Genomic DNA, 18,308 nt, shown 5'->3' with positions numbered 1-18,308 from the left:
AGCCACTGACAGCATGGCTCCTGCTAGATGTGAAGATGGAAAAATGTAACCTAAACTACCACTAGCAGCCATTCTTTGACTATATGGAGAAGTAGCCTTAGGATGAAACCAACGCTGTACACAGAAAAATGTAGGAATAGAATCTAGACCTTGTTGAGATACTTGCGTTGCTGGATTAACCAACTCTGAAACCTGTTTTGGTGCTAGATCACATTGCCATTCTGTGTGGTAATGCATTTCCATATTATTTAAGTTAGTTTGAGTTGGTTTTCTATTACTTGCAGCCAAAAGCATCCTATTTGCCTATATGAACAGTTTAAAGGTAGAATTAACTGTCAACAGAATGATAGCCATTCTTAACTGCACAGATTAGTGAAAGTACCTGAATTTTCCTTTTTCCGTGGAAACAAATGATTAAAATGTAATATATAGCATGTTTTATTCACAATCTTTTTTGAAATTATCTGATAACATTTCGGTTCAACTGCTGAAATCCTGGAGGGCAGCAATAATATATCAGCTAAAAATAGCAGATATCTCTAATTTATATTTGTTTTTAGAATGCATTGTTTTATAAGTTCTGGCTTAGATAGCTGGAAGTTCATAACCATTCATTACAAATAAGAAAGGCATTTTGTGATCACTTCCGAGGAGAAACTAGACAGTTAACTTCATTTTGATGTCTTGCTCTTTTTCTACCACTTTGGCATAGAATATATTTACATTCTTCATTAGATGGATTAGAGTTGCCATTAAAATGACGGAGTGAAAAGTAACAATTAAGCAGTTGTTAAAACAAACTTTTGTCGAGCCTACTTTTTAGAAAGCTGCTTAGTAACAGAATCAGGAATCTTATTTTGTTCAGGTTTATAGATATTTATTGAAGACTTTTGCTGTACCAGGCAGTATGCTATATACTAGGGGAAATGAATGAGAATTCATATCAGACTTAGAGGTACTTACTAGTTAGTGTTGAAAACAATGCGGAAACTATTACAGTTCAGTGTGTATTGTGCATTGGTAAAATTATGTGCAAGGAATAGGAATGCAGAATAACAAGTGACTAACATGTCTCATTTGTTTTACCCAAGCCTTTGCAAAAAGGGAGAGGATACTTAGGAATACTTAAAACTTCTTCAACTGTTTGCTTAAGAAAGAAAATAAAATGAACCACAGAGTACTCTTATGGAAATGTAGAAGGAATAACAGAAAAAATACACGCTTTTTGAGCCAAATCAACAAATTTGTGACCCAGACTTATAATTTTCTAGTTCCATGGCCATAGGGAAGTTATTTATCCTGTGACTGAATTTCTTCCTTTGCATGTAAAAACTAGTCCTTACCTTCCTTCGGTTGTGTGATTACAGTTACTCCGGGCTAATATTTGTTGAGCAATTACTATGTACCAGACACTATGCTAAGTATTTTCAATGCTTAATCTTATTTTAAACCTCATGTTTCTGTGTGCATGTATTATGGCCCCCTTTTACAGTTGGTAAAATGAAGTACAGTCAGATTACATAATTTGCCCATGATTCCACAACTGTCAGATCCAAAATTTAAGGCCACTCTCTCAATTAATTTTAAGGCTTCTCTTCTCAAATCTCTCTTTCCTTCTCTCATTTTGGGTATTACTAAGTTTCCTTGATATTCACCTAGTCTCTTTCTGGGTAGTTAAAAATACTTGATGCTAAAAAAATAGTACCATAAACTAGTAGTCAAACACAGGATTATGAGAACCGTTTAAGAAATAGGCCATAAATACCAATTAAGAACCCTTGTGAGCACCCAAAAGAATCTTGTTCTTGACTTCTCTGGCTCTCCATCCTGTCTCAGGAATTAATTCCAGTTGCCTGGCAAATGCCATGGCAAATCAGGGAATAAGGCAAATGCCATGGCAAATCAGGGAATGAGACCAGAGCATAGCTATACCTAGTCCAAGACAGGAAACCAACAAACATCTGAGTCAGAAGCCAGGCTAACAGTCATTGCCATACTGTTCTGCTCTACTCGTAGATAAGAGAGTAGTTTCCCGAATAAGTAGGCTTTTGGTCAACTGTTTGGACCATAGCATTATACTATGTAATATAGACTAGACCTGGCCCTCCCTTCCTAGATCACATAGGAGACAAACCCCTAACACTGTACTAAAAGTACATAGTTGGCATTAAAGGAATATTTATAAAATAAGGAATAAGAAATGAATATGTACAGATAAAAATAATTCCTATTAGTGGCTTGGAGAAAATTATGTGTTCATCATTTGTTTAGCTCTATAGAAAATAGATTATTTTATTTTAAATATCTTCCAAATGTCATAGTTTATTTATCAAGTTATGATTTTTAATTTGTTATTTATATAGGGTACTTGCATCATACATTCTAATTCACAGATCAGTATATAGCATCTGAAATAGATGCAGAGTAAATTTATTCAGGATTAGAAAACATGTTCTTGGCTAATTCCTAATGATAATGGTGTACTCTTTTGCATATTTTGTGGAGCTAGAATCTATATGGGATTAATTTATCCTATAGTTTAGACATTTCTTGATGATTTGGACCTGAGGATTTAGCCTCCTTTGTCAACCCATGTGAAATTTAAAGCCAGAAACTCATTTCATCCCCCTTCATGTTGTCCTTAGCAGAAATTGTTTGTATGATCAGAGTAATTCATTCTTTGATGCCAGTAATAGGAAGGAAGAAGTGTCTTCATTTTCTTAGTTTTCAATTTCACTTTTGTGAGTAACTGAAGAAGTTCAAATTCAATCAGCTACTCTCAGGGATTGTTCTCCGGTTGCAGGATCACAGCCTGCTAAAGGGCCCTCATATCTACTTGTGAAGCTTAGTGCAAGTTAAAGGGAGCTGAGGATCACACCATAGGCCTTACCACATTTTGGTTTATATCATAATTGTTCCTTAGGAGGACAGTGGTTCTCCAGTCTCTGTGTCACGGTAGTGAATATCTGAATACCCTTTCATAAGTACACTTTCAGAAATGTCATGAACACGTCTTTACTCCCAACTATTTATCTTAATGAAGTTCTAGAATTATATGTGTGTTTATTTATACGTGTGTGTGTGGGGGGGGTACACGTGCAGGTATTAAATTATTGGAAGGTGGTTTATGAATCAGTTTGGATTTCTTGCCAATATGTGTTTGAATTAGAGTTAGATGAAGCTAATTAATTTATTGCTATTCAAATAAAATAAAAGCTGTGAATTCAGCTATTAGCCTCTTTTCCTGTGTGTAGTGTACTTGAAAATGAGAAGTCTTATCGGTAAAAAATACTGAAAAACACCCTGAGAAGTAATCTATTTATAAACTGAAAATTTTTATCTAGATTTTATTGTGATTTGAACTTGGACAGGGATGAGATAAAATATTTTTATTCATAAGTATTCATAAAAAGGATCGATTGATACTAGACCAACAAGGCATTAACTTTTCTTAAGATACACAGAAATCACTTTATTGTTCAGGACCTTATTGTAATGATTTTTCCCTTGAAAGAATTTACTAGTGTTTAATAACCTTTGATTCGGGAAAGTGTATTTTACTTACTTGTTTGACTACCAAAGCTATTATAAAGTTGAATACCATAAAAAGTACATCATGTTGAAATTATACTTAATTGATGGCTGAAACCATTTTTACACACATGCAGAAAGAAATAGAGAATGATGAAGATTTCCAAACGAATTTTGTTTGGACTAAATATGGCAAGCAAGAAAACAAAGATTTCAGGAAAGATATGGGGTTTCTTGAAATGAAAGATGCCTTCAAAGAAACTGCGAGTAGAACCCAGGTAAAGCTTTATTGGCTGAAAAAAAAAAAATGTATGTTTCTGCTTCTTACAGAATTGTTTGAGATGTAAAATACTGTGGAAATAACATGGATTTTGGAATCAGAGAGCTGGTATTTGAACCCAGCTCTGTGTTTTATGGTTATGATTTGAGCATAGTAGGATATTGTCCTGTGTCTCTGTTTTGAGACTCTTATTGAAATAATGCATATATGCATATAGAAACACACAGTTCTTAATACACAGTATGTTCTCAACATAAAATCCCTCTGTATATTTAATATAACATGTGTGTCTTATAAAGAATTCTTATCTATCAGCAGTATGTATAATAATTCATGGTCTAAATTCAAATATTTTACTGCATATAGAGCAAAATTTAAAAATGACAGAAATGATTTATATTTTGACTAAATATGAAAAACAAATAGGAAAGACTTTGAACTTAGAGTACTAAAAAGGACCTTAAGAAATTAGCATGTAATATGGCTCACAAATTTTTTGAAGTAGCAGCAGCAACCAAAAAAAGGCATTGTTCTATTCTGGAAAAACTAATGTTCAATTATGTTCAGTTTCATATTGTATATAGTGTTTTATAAAAACATTCTTTAGTTGATTCACCTAATCATTAGCCTAGTAGTTATTATTACTTAGTCTCAACTAAAATGTTTTTAAATGTAAGTAGGAAGATACTAAAAATAAATTTTGTGTTTACTGCAGCTGTCAAAAATTTTACAAACAGAATTCTAGGAACAATTTGGTACTTCTTAAACTGAACAGTATCTTAAGAAATTATATAGAATGAGATTAGGTAAAACTTTCCAAGAGCTTAAAGTATTTTTGGAATTTTTTTCTGGCTTTTCCAAAGTACAGTTGATATTTATGTGATTTATAAGACTACTTTCTGTGATTAATTACATGTATATGACCTTAATAAGAAACATTTTGAATTGATGTGTCTTTTGAAACAGGTATTTCTTGATATGCCTAATAGCAAGACTCGACTTAATCTACAGCCTAAATTATTTTTACAAACATTCGGAGAAGTAAAATAAAACAATGAAGATTACCGTATTCTGTTTTGACTAATCATATGACAATTCTGTTTTGACTAATCATATGACAAATTGAAAAAAGCAGAGATTCCAAGAAAGATTAAGTTAATAAAATTAAAGTACCTGAATTAAAAGTATATGTAAACAAAATAAAAACTTTGTGAACTAAAAAATCTATGTTTTTCTGCTTCATCTTAGTATAACTATTATGTAATATAACTCACAAGGCTCTTTACTATATTTAATCTCATATGTATATTTTACAAAACTTACTTTCTTGAGTGGGTTTTTTCTGTTGTGACGTACATTGCTTGTGTTGAAGCTATGGTTAATCCACAGTCTAACTAAAATATTTTTACAAACATGCAGAATAAAATGCAATATAATGCTGAAGATGTCAATGTTAGTTCTATTTTCACTGAACATCACAAAAAAGAAAAATGCAGAGATTCCAGTAAAGATTTCAAATTTATTAAAATGAGAACTGAATTAGCAAGGCACACATATGGAAATCAGGTAAGATCTTCCAAATTAAAAGTAATTTACATTTTACATCTCTTTTCTAAATTTACCTCATATGTCATTCATCAAATTATTTTTAATTATATATACAAAAATGTTATAAAGTATTTGTGTACAATTTTTAAAAGAATGCAAAAATGAGTGCTACACACCCACCAGTTAAGAAATAGAGCATTCTCAGTTATTTAAGACTCTGTGTGTGTTTTTTCCAAGTTGCATCCCGTTTTCTTCCTCTTACCCTGAGCTGCCATCTCTGTCTTATAATTTGTTTTAATTGTTTTATTTTTCAATATAGTTTTACCGGCAATGTATGTATCCCTAATAATACGTATTTAAGAATGTATCCCTGTGATTTTGCCTGTTAATGAAGTTTTGTATTTCATGGCATTTATAGTCTTCTGTAACTTGCTTTTTTTGCCAGTGTATTTAATGTTCCATTGTTTTCACAATTGTCCATTTTACTCTTGATAAGTCTTTGGATTGCTTTGTGTTGGTTTGTATTTGATTAGTTGGTTTTTGCAATTAGGAACATTTCTGCCATGAACAGTGTGAACATGTTCTTACATTACTCTTGATGCACATGTTCAAAAGTTTCTATAGCTTAAGATATGCAAGTATATCCTTAAAGACTGTGCATATTCATTTGTACTAAGTAATACCCAAGTGATTTCCAAAATATTTTACTAATGCATAGTCCCTCCAACAGTGATTTCCTGTTTGTGATTTCCCATGTATATAACTATTATTAGGTTGGTGCAAAAGTAATTGTGGTTTAAAAAGTTTAAAAATAATTACAAAATCTGCAATTACTTTTACACCAACATAATATTTTTTTTGTTTTTACTTTATTTTAAAAAAAAAATTTTCAAATACAGCTGATATTCAATATTATATTAGTTTTAGGTGTATAACTAGTGGTTAGACATTTATATAACATATGAAGTAATCACCCCAATAGATATTGCAACCTATTTTTGGACTCCTGTTTGATTTATTTTCATTCTCATCCTTATTATTTCCTTCCTTCTACTCACTTCGGACTTTATTCTTCTTTTCCTATCTCCTTTAGGTGTAAGGCTAGATTGTTTATTTGAGATTTTTCTTGTTTCTTGAGATAGACATGTATTGCTAAGAATTTCCCTCGTAGAACTGCTTTAACCAAAGTAGTTGTGACCCATAGATTTTGAGTCATTTTATTTACGTTTTCATTTGTTTCAAGATACCTTTTGATTTCTTCCTTGATCTCATCCTTAACCTATTCATTGTTTAGTAACATGCTATTTAGCTTCCATGTATTTGTGTATTTTTCACTTTTCTTGTAATTGATTTCTAATTTCATATCATTGTGTTCAGAGAAGATGGTTGATATGATTTTAATCTTCTTAAGTTTAGTGAGACTTGCTTTTGTAGCCAAGCATATTATCTATCAAGTGTTCCATGTGCACTTGAAAAGAGTGTATATTCTGCTTTGGGGTGAAATGTTCTAAAAATATTAACTAAATCCATCTGATCTAATGGGTCGTTTAATGCTGCCATTTCCTTGTGGATTTTCTGTCTGAATGATCTATCCATTAATGTCAGTGGGGTGTTAACGTCCCCCACTATTACTGTATTACTGTCGATCTCTCCCATTATGTACATGAATATTTGCTTTATATACTTAGGTGCTCCTACATTGGGTGTGTAATGTTTACAAGGGTTATAGCTTGTTGGATTGATCCCTTTATCATTATGAAATGTCCTTAGTTGTCATGTTATAGCCTTTGTTTTAAAGTCTGTTTTGTCTGATACAAGTTTTGCTACCCTAGCTTTTTTTGTGTTTTTTTTCTTTTCCATTTGAATGAAAATCTTTTTTCATCCCTTTACTTTCAATCTATGTGTGTCTTTCTATCTGAATTGGGTCTCTTGTAGGCCGCATATATACAGGTCTTATTTTCTTATCCATTCAGCCACCCTGTCTTTTGATTGGAACATTTAATCCATTTACATTTAAAGTCATTATTGGTAGGTATGTAGTTATTGTCATTTTATTATTCATATTTTTTATCTTTTATTTTCCTCTTCTTAAATAAGTTCCTTTAACATTTCTTGTAAAAACTATTTGGTGGTGATGAATTCCTTCAGCTTTTGCTTGTCTGGAAAGCTCTTTATCTGTCCTTTTATTCTAAATGATAGCTTTGCAGGATAGAATAATCTTGATTGTAGGTTCTTATTTTTTATCACTTTGGATATTTTGTGCCAATCTCTTTTGGCCTGTAAAGTTTCTGTTGAGAAATCAGCTGACAGTCTTATGGGAGCTCTCTTGTAGGTAACCAAGTGCTTTTCTCTTGCTGCTTTTAAGTTTCTCTTTGTCTTTAACCTTTGTCATTTTACTTATGTGTCTTGGTGTGGTTCCTCTTTGGGTTTATCTTGTTTGGGACTCACTGTGCTTCCTTGGGCTCGTATGTCTATTGCCTTTGCCAGGTTAGGGAAATACACTGTCATTATTTTTCCAAATAGGTTCTCAATCCCTTGCTTTCTGTCTTCTGGTACCCCTATGATGCGAGTGTGTTGTTATGCTTGATGTTGTGTGAGAGGTCCCTTAAACTCTTCTAATTTTTGAAAATTGTTTTGCTTTTCCGGTTTGGTGTTTTCTACTACCTTTATCTTCCAAATTGCAGATTTGATATCTGCTTTATTTAACCTGCTGTTGATTCCATCCAATCTGTTCATTTCAATTACTGTATTCTTCATTTCTGACTGTTTCTTTTCTATAGTTTCTCTCTCTTTGTGTAAGTTCTCAGTGAGTTTATCTATTCTTCCCAAGTTCACTGCGTATCCTTATAACCAGTGTTTTGAAGTCTGTATCTTGTAGAAGTACTTGCCTCCATTATATTTAGTTCTCTTTCTGGATTTTTATTCTTCTTTCATGTTTTAGAGGGAACTTTTTTTTTTTTTTTCCTCCTCATTTTGGCTGCTTCCCCATGTTTGTTTCTGTGTATTAGGTAGGTCTGCTATGTTTTCCAGTCTTGGCTGGGTGGCTTTTTGTAGTAGGTGTCCTTTGGGGCTCAGTGGTGCAGTCTCCCTGGTTACCTGAGCCAGGTGTTCCAGGGGTGTCCCTTGTGTGGGTTGTGTGTGCCCTCCTGTTGTAGTGGAGCTTTGATTGCTGTTGGCATGTCAGTGGGTGGGATTGACTCTCAGGCTGAATGGCTGTGAGACTTGGCTGTGACTGCAGCAGACAAGGTGTTGTCCACCAGCTGGCCCCATGGAGCGAGATTCACTTTAGCAGAGGTCTGGTGCCTGCCAAGTGCACTCTTTGGATGTGTTGTTTGTGGTGGTAATTGGGTGGTTGTCTGTTGAGGTCTGAGTCTGGCACCAGCTATGTTGGTTCGGGGATTTCTTGGGAGGGGCTCTGGTGCTGCCTGTGCCCAGCCAGAGACCACGTGGAAGGAGCCACAAGACTTGCAGTTTGTAGCTGCCTGTGCTCGGCTTGGAAGTGTCTTTGAAAGGCTATACTTCAAACCAGGGCCAAATACTACTAGTGCTGGTTTTGGGGCCACTTAGCAAGGGGTACAGGGCACCTGAGGTCAGCTGTTGCTTGTTTGGGGTTACTGGACCTTTGAGAGATTTTAGTAAAATTTTCAGCATGGACTGAAGCTGGCTGTTTGTGAGAACAACTGCTGAAAGAGGTTTGGGCCTGTGTGTGAATTGGGTAGGTCAGGGTCTCCAGGAGTCAACAGTATGGGGCGAATGGTGTTAGCCAGCTTGATGGAGACTCAGATTTGGTGCCCACGTATGCTTGCAGGCTGGGTTGGGGGAGGGTTCAACAAAGTAACAAAAGTGTCTGCCAGCAGTTCTTTCCTGGAGAGAGCTGGTCCTCCAGGCCTCGACCTAAGCCAGACAATTCAGTTCCTCTGGGTATGTCCCTGGAGCTTTTCTAGCTGCTGTCCTTTCGCTGGAGCTGAGGGCATGTGTTTATGAGCAAGTGAGTCTGTGCTCAGGCCCTTTAAGTGGACATCTGGGTCTCCAGCAGCCCTCTATTTCACTTGGATTTTCCCCACTGATTTTCATAGCCAATTGTTGTGGGAATTCCTCTTCCTGGAATTCCCACTGATTTTCACAGCCAGATGTTGTGGGGCCTCCTCTTCCTGGAACTGGTAGTCTGTCCTGGGAAACCCTATGTAGGGTTGGGACCCCTCGTCCCTCAGAGGGGACCTCTGCAGCTGAGATATCCCTCTTGATTCTTAACCACCACATGTAGGGGTGGGATCAGCCCATTCCACATCTCCACCCCTCCTACCAGGCTCGTCATGGCTTCTTCTTTATGTCCTTAGTTATAAGACTTCTGTTCAGCTAGTCTTCAGGTGGTTGTCAATGATGGTTGTTCTATAATTTAGTTGTAATTTTTTATGTGGTTGTGGGAGGAGGCAAGCACAGCATTTCTTGCTCTTCCATCTTGACTGGAACTTTCTATTATGTTTCTAAATGTGTTATACTGTGTTATAAATCAGACTCTTCCTGAGTTTATTTGGATTTTATAATATGTATCATTCATGTTGAGATTTGTTTAATTGTGATCTAAATACATTTAGAAGGAAATTAAGAAAAAGGATGAAGATATTCAAAGGAGTTATACTTTGAGGAAAAAACACAAAAAAGAAAGAGATTCCAGGAAGGACATCGAACACAACAGAATTAAAACTACCTTAAGAGAGCACGCATATAGAGATCAGGTAAAACTTTGTAAGCTAAGACAAACAGTTTGCATTTTTTCTGGCTCTTCCCTAATACAATTTAGACACATATAATCTGGTGTTTTTTGATTACTTGCTGTGTTAAATAGAACCTACTACACATCTTATGAAAAACCTTGAGTTGATCTGGTGTGATATTCACACTTAATATTATGATTAACTTTGGTTCAAAATGAAAATATTTTTACTTGCCTACATAAAGACATTTGAGTTAATAATCAGGATATTCAAATATATTTTGTCTTGTCTAACCGTAATAAAAAAGAAAAAGAAACAGGTTCTGAAAAACAGGCTAAAATTCTTAAAATGAAAAATGCCTTAGGCCTACATGTGCATGTAGCTTGGGTAACACATTCTAATCTAAATTTTAGCGGTTTTTTTGTTGTCGTTTTTTTGTTTGTTTGCTTTACTAGTTTTCCTCATCTTTCTTTAATTCATTTTTCTTCTTTTATTTCTCTGGAATGTTGGAACTAAATTTTAGTTTTTTATCTTTCCTGATACAATACAGACCATTTTAAATATAAGATAGCTTTTTTTTTTTAATGGGACCCTTCTTAAGTTAACTTTTCCAGCGTATAACTTCATTTTACAATTTAAACCACATCATGTTTATATACGTATATTGAGAAGGATCTTCAGAAAAAATTATAAAGGTAAATAAATAATGGATCAGGTTTTGTGTGAACATGGCAACAAAGAAAAAGAGAGGTTCTAGGAAAGACTCTGAACAGACTAAAATGAAAAGTACATTCAGAAAGTACATATGTAAATATCAGGTAATATTTTCCAAATTTAAATTTGTTGTGGTTAACACTGCATGCGTGTGTTCTTGTATTGTCCATTGTGATACTTACGAGTTCTGTTGGCACTGTCTATAGTACACTGTCTGAAGTACTTTTATGTGTATGCAGAAAGAAATGAAGAATTCTGTTTTTGCCGATCATGCCAAAGAATCAAAAACCAAGGATATCAGGACAGATGTGGATATTGCTGAAATAAAAAATGCCTTAAGGAAGCATATATATAGAGCTCAGGTAATATCTTTAGTATGCCAAGTCCTGTATCGTTTCCTATTCTTAAGTATAACCAAAATATAATAATAATAATAATAATAATAATAATGATAGACTCCTTATGTGTCATGTCTTAAAATAATTAGTTCACTATTTTTTTTTATGAGCAGTAATGTGTTTGGACATTTAGTAAGTATGCTGAATTCTCTGCTATTTATGCCTCCGTGATGTTACAGATAAATTATGTATTTATAGACTGTAGCTTGTTTCTGGATGCTTGCTAGCCTGATATTGGAGAATGAGGACTGAATGATCCCTTTTTCTGTTGTCCTGGTTCAGCCTCAGACTTTAGGCAGACCTTGAGGCCCTGGGTATCGGGGAAGGCTCTCTTTCCAGCTTTCTGCATCCTAAGTAGAAGCAAAGCTCTGTCATTGTTTTAATTTGTATTTATTCTGTTAGCAATTTTGAGCATATTTTACACCTTCACTTGCCTTTTGTGTATTTCTTCCTCTGCCTTTGATTATTCTATTTTCCCATTAGGTTGTTTCATATCATTGTTTCTAGATCTTTTTATATAATCAGGATATTATTTCATGTTTGTTGCAAATATTTTTCTGGTATATTTTGCATATTTAAACAAATATGCAATTATAGGTATTTTAAAAATATATATGAAAATTTTACATGTGATTATGTAGAAAATTTGACTACATATTTTTCTCCTGTGAACTCGTATAGAAAATGTTCTGCCTATTTCTATTTCTACATTAAAATACTAAGGACAGTGGACCTCTTCAGGTTTTCAAAATTAATATGACTTTACCTTTAAGTTATTTCTATTTAGAAGGAGAAAATAGAGAATGTTCATACTCATGAGATTGCCATGACCTTAAAATGATGAAAGTCCCTCATCTGAGCAACCATGAATATGAGATCACTTATAGCTATTAGTGTCTTCCTGAATGGATCTGTTTTGTACATTTGGCCCAGGTTTTAATGCTTTGTGAACGGAAATGTATTTTTTGACCTAAAAATGTTTAATTTTAATTATATGCTTGCTGTTTTGTAGGCCATCAGATACAGCTGCATTAGAATAGATAAACAACCAGTATACAATGTCGAGGTAAGGGTCTTGGAGTAGAGTGGTGATGGACAAAAAGGAAGGTTTGTTATTTATGTTATTTTTAGTTATTTTGATATGAAGGAAAGTGTTGTCTGCAACACATTCTGTCAAATTTTAGATGTAGTTTCTGTAATTGGAAATAAAAAAGAAAAAGACCTCCTGTCAAAGCTCCAAAAAAAAGTATATTGTAGTGAAAACTAATAACAAGATAAAAACTTAACTTGTGCTCAGCACAGGTAAGTTTTGTGTCCCTCTTCTCACATTTTATAGCTTTTATAATAACTACTTCTAGATGAAATTTTCAATATAATATTTACAAAAGTATTTTTCCTTTATATAATTATTCATTCCATTAAAATTGATCGTTTACGTCCATGTAGTCTTATAGAGTATTTTTGATCCTTAACTAGTTCAAAGTAGTTACTTTTGTTGTATTGGTAAAAATATTTTGACCAAGGGGAATGTATTTCATGGAACTCTTATTGATATTAATGTGCATCCTCAGAGTCATTATATGATATTATAGTAATTGTCACTCTTTGCAAATATAGATGACATCTTAATATATTTAGTATTAATAGACATAGTTTGCGTATAAGTTTAAGAGAAAAATAAATTTTGCACATAAAGAACTATGTATAGTTGTAGCTCTGACTGAGGCTTCTCATTATCAGCTAGACTTTGTAAATTCCTCTTAAAGTTTTTCTTTTAGAGGTAGTATTTCCCCTTAATGTTTAAGACAACAGAATAATAAATGAAACCAAGTATTTTTTGCAGTGCCTTATCTTGTAAAACATTTATATAAATCATCTTTTTTGAACCACATAGCAGTCCTGTAAGGGTGTGAGGTCAGGAATTATCTTCATTTTACAGATGAGGAAATAAGGTAATTCAGGATTTGATCCCAGAATTTTACCCTTATCTTTGAGTCATAGAATCCTTCTTTTCTTAGGTTAAAAGTGCTGAATTTCCCAGAAGTGTATTAAATTTAATTGAAAGCCTCATAGAAGGTCAGTTTTTTAAAGAAGCAATTGAAGAACTTTCCTCTTTGCAAGCACAGTATATCCCTCCTGTATGCCTTCTTCATGCTCTTCTGGAGAACATTCTACAGGTAAGAACAGTCTTTCAAAGAATTAAAATATGAACATTCTTTTTCATTTTTGTATGTTAACAGTTCCTTTTCTCTTCGGTACTTTTCTCCTCATTTTAATAGGAAATATAGTGCCCATTAACATTTCTGTTTTTAAACTATTTAGTAAGTACTGCTCTGAGTGGTTATCACAGAATTTCCAAGATAAATTTCTCGTGGGAAAATTTTATCTGATTTTTTTTCCATGGCAGTAAATTATCCAACATGAAAATAATTAGACTACAATGATCTAGAATGCCATTCAGTAAAATCACTCCTTTAGTACATTGATAATCATTTTTATTTATAGTGTAGATAGCATACTCCTTAAACTATGAAAACCAATCGGAACAGCTTTTCAAAGGTAGCTTTCTAATCATGTTCTTCATCAAAGTGCCAATTTGAAGAAATAACAGGTGTAAACTATGTCAGATTAATATTGGTGGGAAGAATGTTGCATGAAGTTTCTTACCTTTAGTTCTTTTCAGGTCACGTTTGGGAACGCTTAATCTCACTAAAATCATGAAAAGTAAAATGAACATTTCATATAAATTAATCCCAAAAGGTACGATTATCTACCTTTGTGTAGAAACATGTGTAGATTATCTACCTTTTGTGTAGATACATGTTTAGAATGTGTAGATACATGTTTAGAGTATGCCTGTGTTTGCTGTAATATTTAACTAGCTAAATATGATACTTCTGTCTTATCTCTTTTGTCCAAACACATACATTTGGCGAGAAAGTTAAGCCAGGGTTATTATAGTTTTAGACTGAATAAGCTGGTGAAACTGTACTTTAGCTATAGTGTTTTATTTTTTTGTTTATTTTTAAATGATAGGATAACCTAGATACGTTTTCCGGTCGATATTTTCATATACTGTCAGCTCTTCTTCACCTACATCCTCCTTGGAAGTCCCCAGCCATGTCAAGATATTACTTAGAGTTGTTTCAGTGTCCTACTTGTATGAAAGGAGTGTGGTCTCTAATAGAAGTGCTTATCAGGTAAGGAATTTCACATGAGGATGCTAGATTTGATCTACTAGTTGTTATGCTATGTGCTTGTTACATACTGATGAAGGAAGTACATGTCTTTTTTAGAAAAAGTTTATGTGTATATGTATATGTATATACTATGTTTGTGTTGTATTTGTTGCAAAAACTCTTATAAAAAGGCCAAGTCTAAATTGGTCATGTTTGTCAATCAGATTATTTAAAAAAAATAAATGTTTAATGGGTACATGAAATGGATTCACAGGAAAGCCAAATCATTATTCATTTTTATTTTTTAACAAAAGTAATTCTGTTTGCATATTGTTTTAAAAATTAAGAAAATTAATTTATTGAATATGGATATCATCAAAGTTTGGTCATCAAAAACAAACATTTGTAACTGTATACAATATCTGTGTTTGTGTTTCTGATATGTTTTTTTCAGCTAGAAATTTGAATTTTGAAACTGAACTTAATATTCCTAAATATGTCATCTCTTTCAGGCCTCTGCACATGCTGTCATCTGCCTAGATGCTTGCTTTGTCTTACAAATGTTACTCTCTCCAGAAATCCTTCCTATTTCTCCTTCTTTCTCCCAAACAAAACTGATCATTTTTCGCTTTCTTCTTTGTTAGCTGTCTGTATCTGATAGCCCTCCTTTCTTTTTCCTATTTCTTTTTCCTTTGAGTTTGTAAAGTACTGTCTTTTTGCCCAAGTGTTCACTGTTAGGCAGTCCATGGTAGTCAGAGAAGGGATACTCGACTAGCCAGGCAAAGGCTAAACTGTTGGTTATCAATTTGAAATCATAAAGATTCACCAACCACCTTGGTTGTGATATATTTGAAGCGAGCTAATCAGCTAGCTACATGCATTTATTCATTCTTTCAACAAATGTTTATAAAGTATTTACTGGAAGCCAGACACTGTGCTGCATTTCAGAGATAAGAAAAATAAGTTCCTGCACTTTTGAAGGTGACTGAGATGTAAACACAACCCAAACACAACAGTACTAGCCGAGCATAGGTATATAGGATGTGAGAATATATGGTTTATGTAGCTAACATCTTTCCTAATTTCCAAATTTGTTTCTTCCTTCACTGTCATTGCCTTTATTTAAAAGCATTCATTGCTTCTTATGTAAACTATTGCAATTTTGATCTGCTTTATTGATCTTGATTTTATTTTTTTCCATTTATCTTCCAAAATACCCCAGTATGCTCTTTTCAAAGTGATCTTCTCATTTCCTAGATAGAAGTCCTTCAGTTACTCACACGTCACCTACAGTTTACATTTCTTATCAGAACATGTAAGACCCTTCATGATTTCACCCCTCTATATGTCTCCATTCTTACCTTCATCATATTCTCAAATGTGCCCAACGACTGAACTGTTTTCCATTTCCTTTGCCTTTACTCTTATGTTTCCACTGCCTATATATACCTTCATTCCTGCATCCCCAAAATACCTGTCCAACTCCTGCTTTAAAATGCAACTCAGATACTACTTCCTAATTCTTTTTCCTGAGTTTGTTACTCACATCAGCCTTGGGCTTTCTTAAGAATAGATGCTCAGTTTTAAACATCTTTATCCTCAGTGCTTATTATAATAGCTGGAACATAATAAGTAATAATAAATGTTTGAATGAATTAATTGAAGCTATGTGAAATGAGATTTAGATAGCTTAAAAGTAGATTTTTTACTAAACAGAAATACCCATATTTTTTTCAAAATAATTGGGTTTATTGGGGATTGTATAGTGGGAAAGTGTCTAGGGAAGTGGTAGGAATATAGATAAACTGGGTGATTTAGTCTACTTTTGAATATATTTGAAATGTTATATAATACACGTTAAAAAAGAAAAAAGATACTTTGGTATCCATCTCTGGCAATTATCAGATAAACTAAATAACTACACATATGGAGGATCTTCTAGAACAGATTTGAGTATTAAATGAGCTAACTTTAATAGCTATTAAGGACCTTCCTAACCTGAGAATGTGGTATTAAAAAAGAAGACCAAGAAGATAGAGACAGAGGTAGTGAGTTACAAGTATATTGTTAATATAATTGATGATAAAGTTGGAAGAAAATTGTAATAAATATTGTTGACTAGACTCTCTCTCTCTCAGTCCTAGAGTTCTGAGAAATCTTATGCTCTCTTTTAAAAAATACTGTGGAACTGTGCTGTTCAACCCAGTCGTCACTAGCCACGTGTAACTATTTAAATTTTATTAAGATTAAATTAAAAATTCAAGTTCTCAGTTGTACAAGCTACATTTCAATAGGACATATCCATCATCACAGAAAGTTCTATTGCACAGGACAACTATAGAAAATGCAAAGAAAATAAATACTGAATTTTTAAAACTCGAAAAAGTAGTCCAAAATGACCTTAATTTTACTAAATAATGGAAAAAGTTGAGTAAGAAGATGGTTATGGAGAGTATAATAAATTATAAACTGAGAGTTTAGCACGTCGTCTATATCAAAATGAATTTCATTATTTTTTATTTATCAGTGATATAAAGAGTGCAAAGAGAGTACCAGATGGTTGTTAAACATTACAATTATTGAAAAATTAAAAAAAATTAGATCTGTATTATTAAAAATTCAGTATCATGAGCTATTTGACATGGTTTAATTTTTAAAGGAAGAAAATAATAAAATTACTGAATTTGCTTTATATTTTGTTGAAGCAAATTTCATTAAAATTCCAGTAATACTCTAAAAACATACTTTATCCACAAATTACTCAATAAATTGCTTGTATTTTTCTTGGATTCATCTTTTTCAGATCTTGTCTTTTCAGTGAAAGTTTTTGTCATCGAATTTCAGAAAATATTCTTGGCTCTAAGATGCTCCACCTGAGACTGCTCAAATTTTTCTTTAATTTAGTTGAAAGTGAAGTGCGACATCTGAGTCAAAAGTAAGTTTTAGTTGGGATAAACCCCACCATTTTCTATATTTATATTGTTCTTTGTACCATTTTTCTAATCATTTGTATATGTATTTCTAAAAAATTACCTTGTTTTCTAGTTTAAAGTAGATTTATTTTAAAAACATTTCCAGACACAGGCCTTCAATGGCAGTAAAGATTTATATATTCTTATGTTTCCTTAGTTCACATTTTTATTTTCACTAACTTATATATTGGATTAGGTAAGAGTGTTTTTATTTTTCAGGACTTTTATATTTTTGAATTCTTTAGTAATCGAATGCTTAAGTGAAAAGCTACACTAGGTTTTAACACTGAATTTGTAATATTCCTGATAAATTGATTTATGTGCGACAACTTGAAGTTAGATTATTATGTTTACATGGTGATTATATTGAACTCAGGCCATTTTTTATATTTTGTCCTTTATTACTATTAAATATTCTGACCTTTCTATATTCAGAAATTGCAAGAATTTGTTGTTTTATGACAAAATGTCTAATAACTGTAGTGGTCATATTGGCATAAAGATACACTTCTTGTGCATATTTTCATTAGGTTGTATGACTGGTCAGAATCTCAGAGTCTGAAAATAACAGGAAAGGAAATTCTCCTTGAAATCTTCTGGTCAGGAAATGAGACCTCTGGACTTTTGACCAAACCAGTAAACATGCTTTTGGAGTGGACTATATATTCTCACAAGGAAAAATGCAAATCTGATGATGTAAGTAGGATTAATTTACAAATGAATAATTACCTGCGAAAATACATCTTTGAATTTTGCATCATTTTTCTTCTCTTTGTTCTTTGAATTACTTGAGAAAAATTAAAATGAACCCAAATATATCATTGTTTTCTGTTTAGTTTATCTAGTTTAAGATAAAAGGTTTTTGGAGAATGGTTTCTTTATCGTCTCACATCTAGATATGGTAGCTAGGGACAGTTATTTGATCTTTACCAGTAGGAAATCTATACTTATCTTTCTAGATTATTTACTTT

At 33.0% G+C, this 18,308-nt stretch overlaps 1 protein-coding gene across 3 annotated transcripts in view; it reads left to right on the top strand.

The window, feature by feature from the left end:
* The window catches only part of SLF1 (SMC5-SMC6 complex localization factor 1), a 62,325-nt gene that overhangs the window by 19,802 nt on the left and 24,215 nt on the right, over nt 1-18,308 (top strand). For 2 of the 3 annotated variants that reach the window (XM_019711755.2, XM_074328712.1), the window contains exons 6-14: nt 3,669-3,809; nt 5,231-5,377; nt 9,955-10,095; nt 11,028-11,150; nt 12,199-12,252; nt 13,205-13,363; nt 14,223-14,386; nt 17,169-17,300; nt 17,868-18,033. In XM_019711755.2, coding sequence (XP_019567314.2) covers nt 3,669-3,809; nt 5,231-5,377; nt 9,955-10,095; nt 11,028-11,150; nt 12,199-12,252; nt 13,205-13,363; nt 14,223-14,386; nt 17,169-17,300; nt 17,868-18,033 — 1,227 coding nt within the window. The remainder of the gene's footprint in view (nt 1-3,668; nt 3,810-5,230; nt 5,378-9,954; nt 10,096-11,027; nt 11,151-12,198; nt 12,253-13,204; nt 13,364-14,222; nt 14,387-17,168; nt 17,301-17,867; nt 18,034-18,308) is intronic. The other variant, XM_074328713.1, reaches the window with a different exon arrangement.

The sequence above is a fragment of the Rhinolophus sinicus genome, linkage group LG03 (genome assembly GCF_036562045.2).
Source record: "Rhinolophus sinicus isolate RSC01 linkage group LG03, ASM3656204v1, whole genome shotgun sequence".
Classification (NCBI taxonomy): Eukaryota; Metazoa; Chordata; class Mammalia; order Chiroptera; family Rhinolophidae; genus Rhinolophus; species Rhinolophus sinicus.
This window is presented reverse-complemented; position numbering and strand designations above follow the sequence as displayed.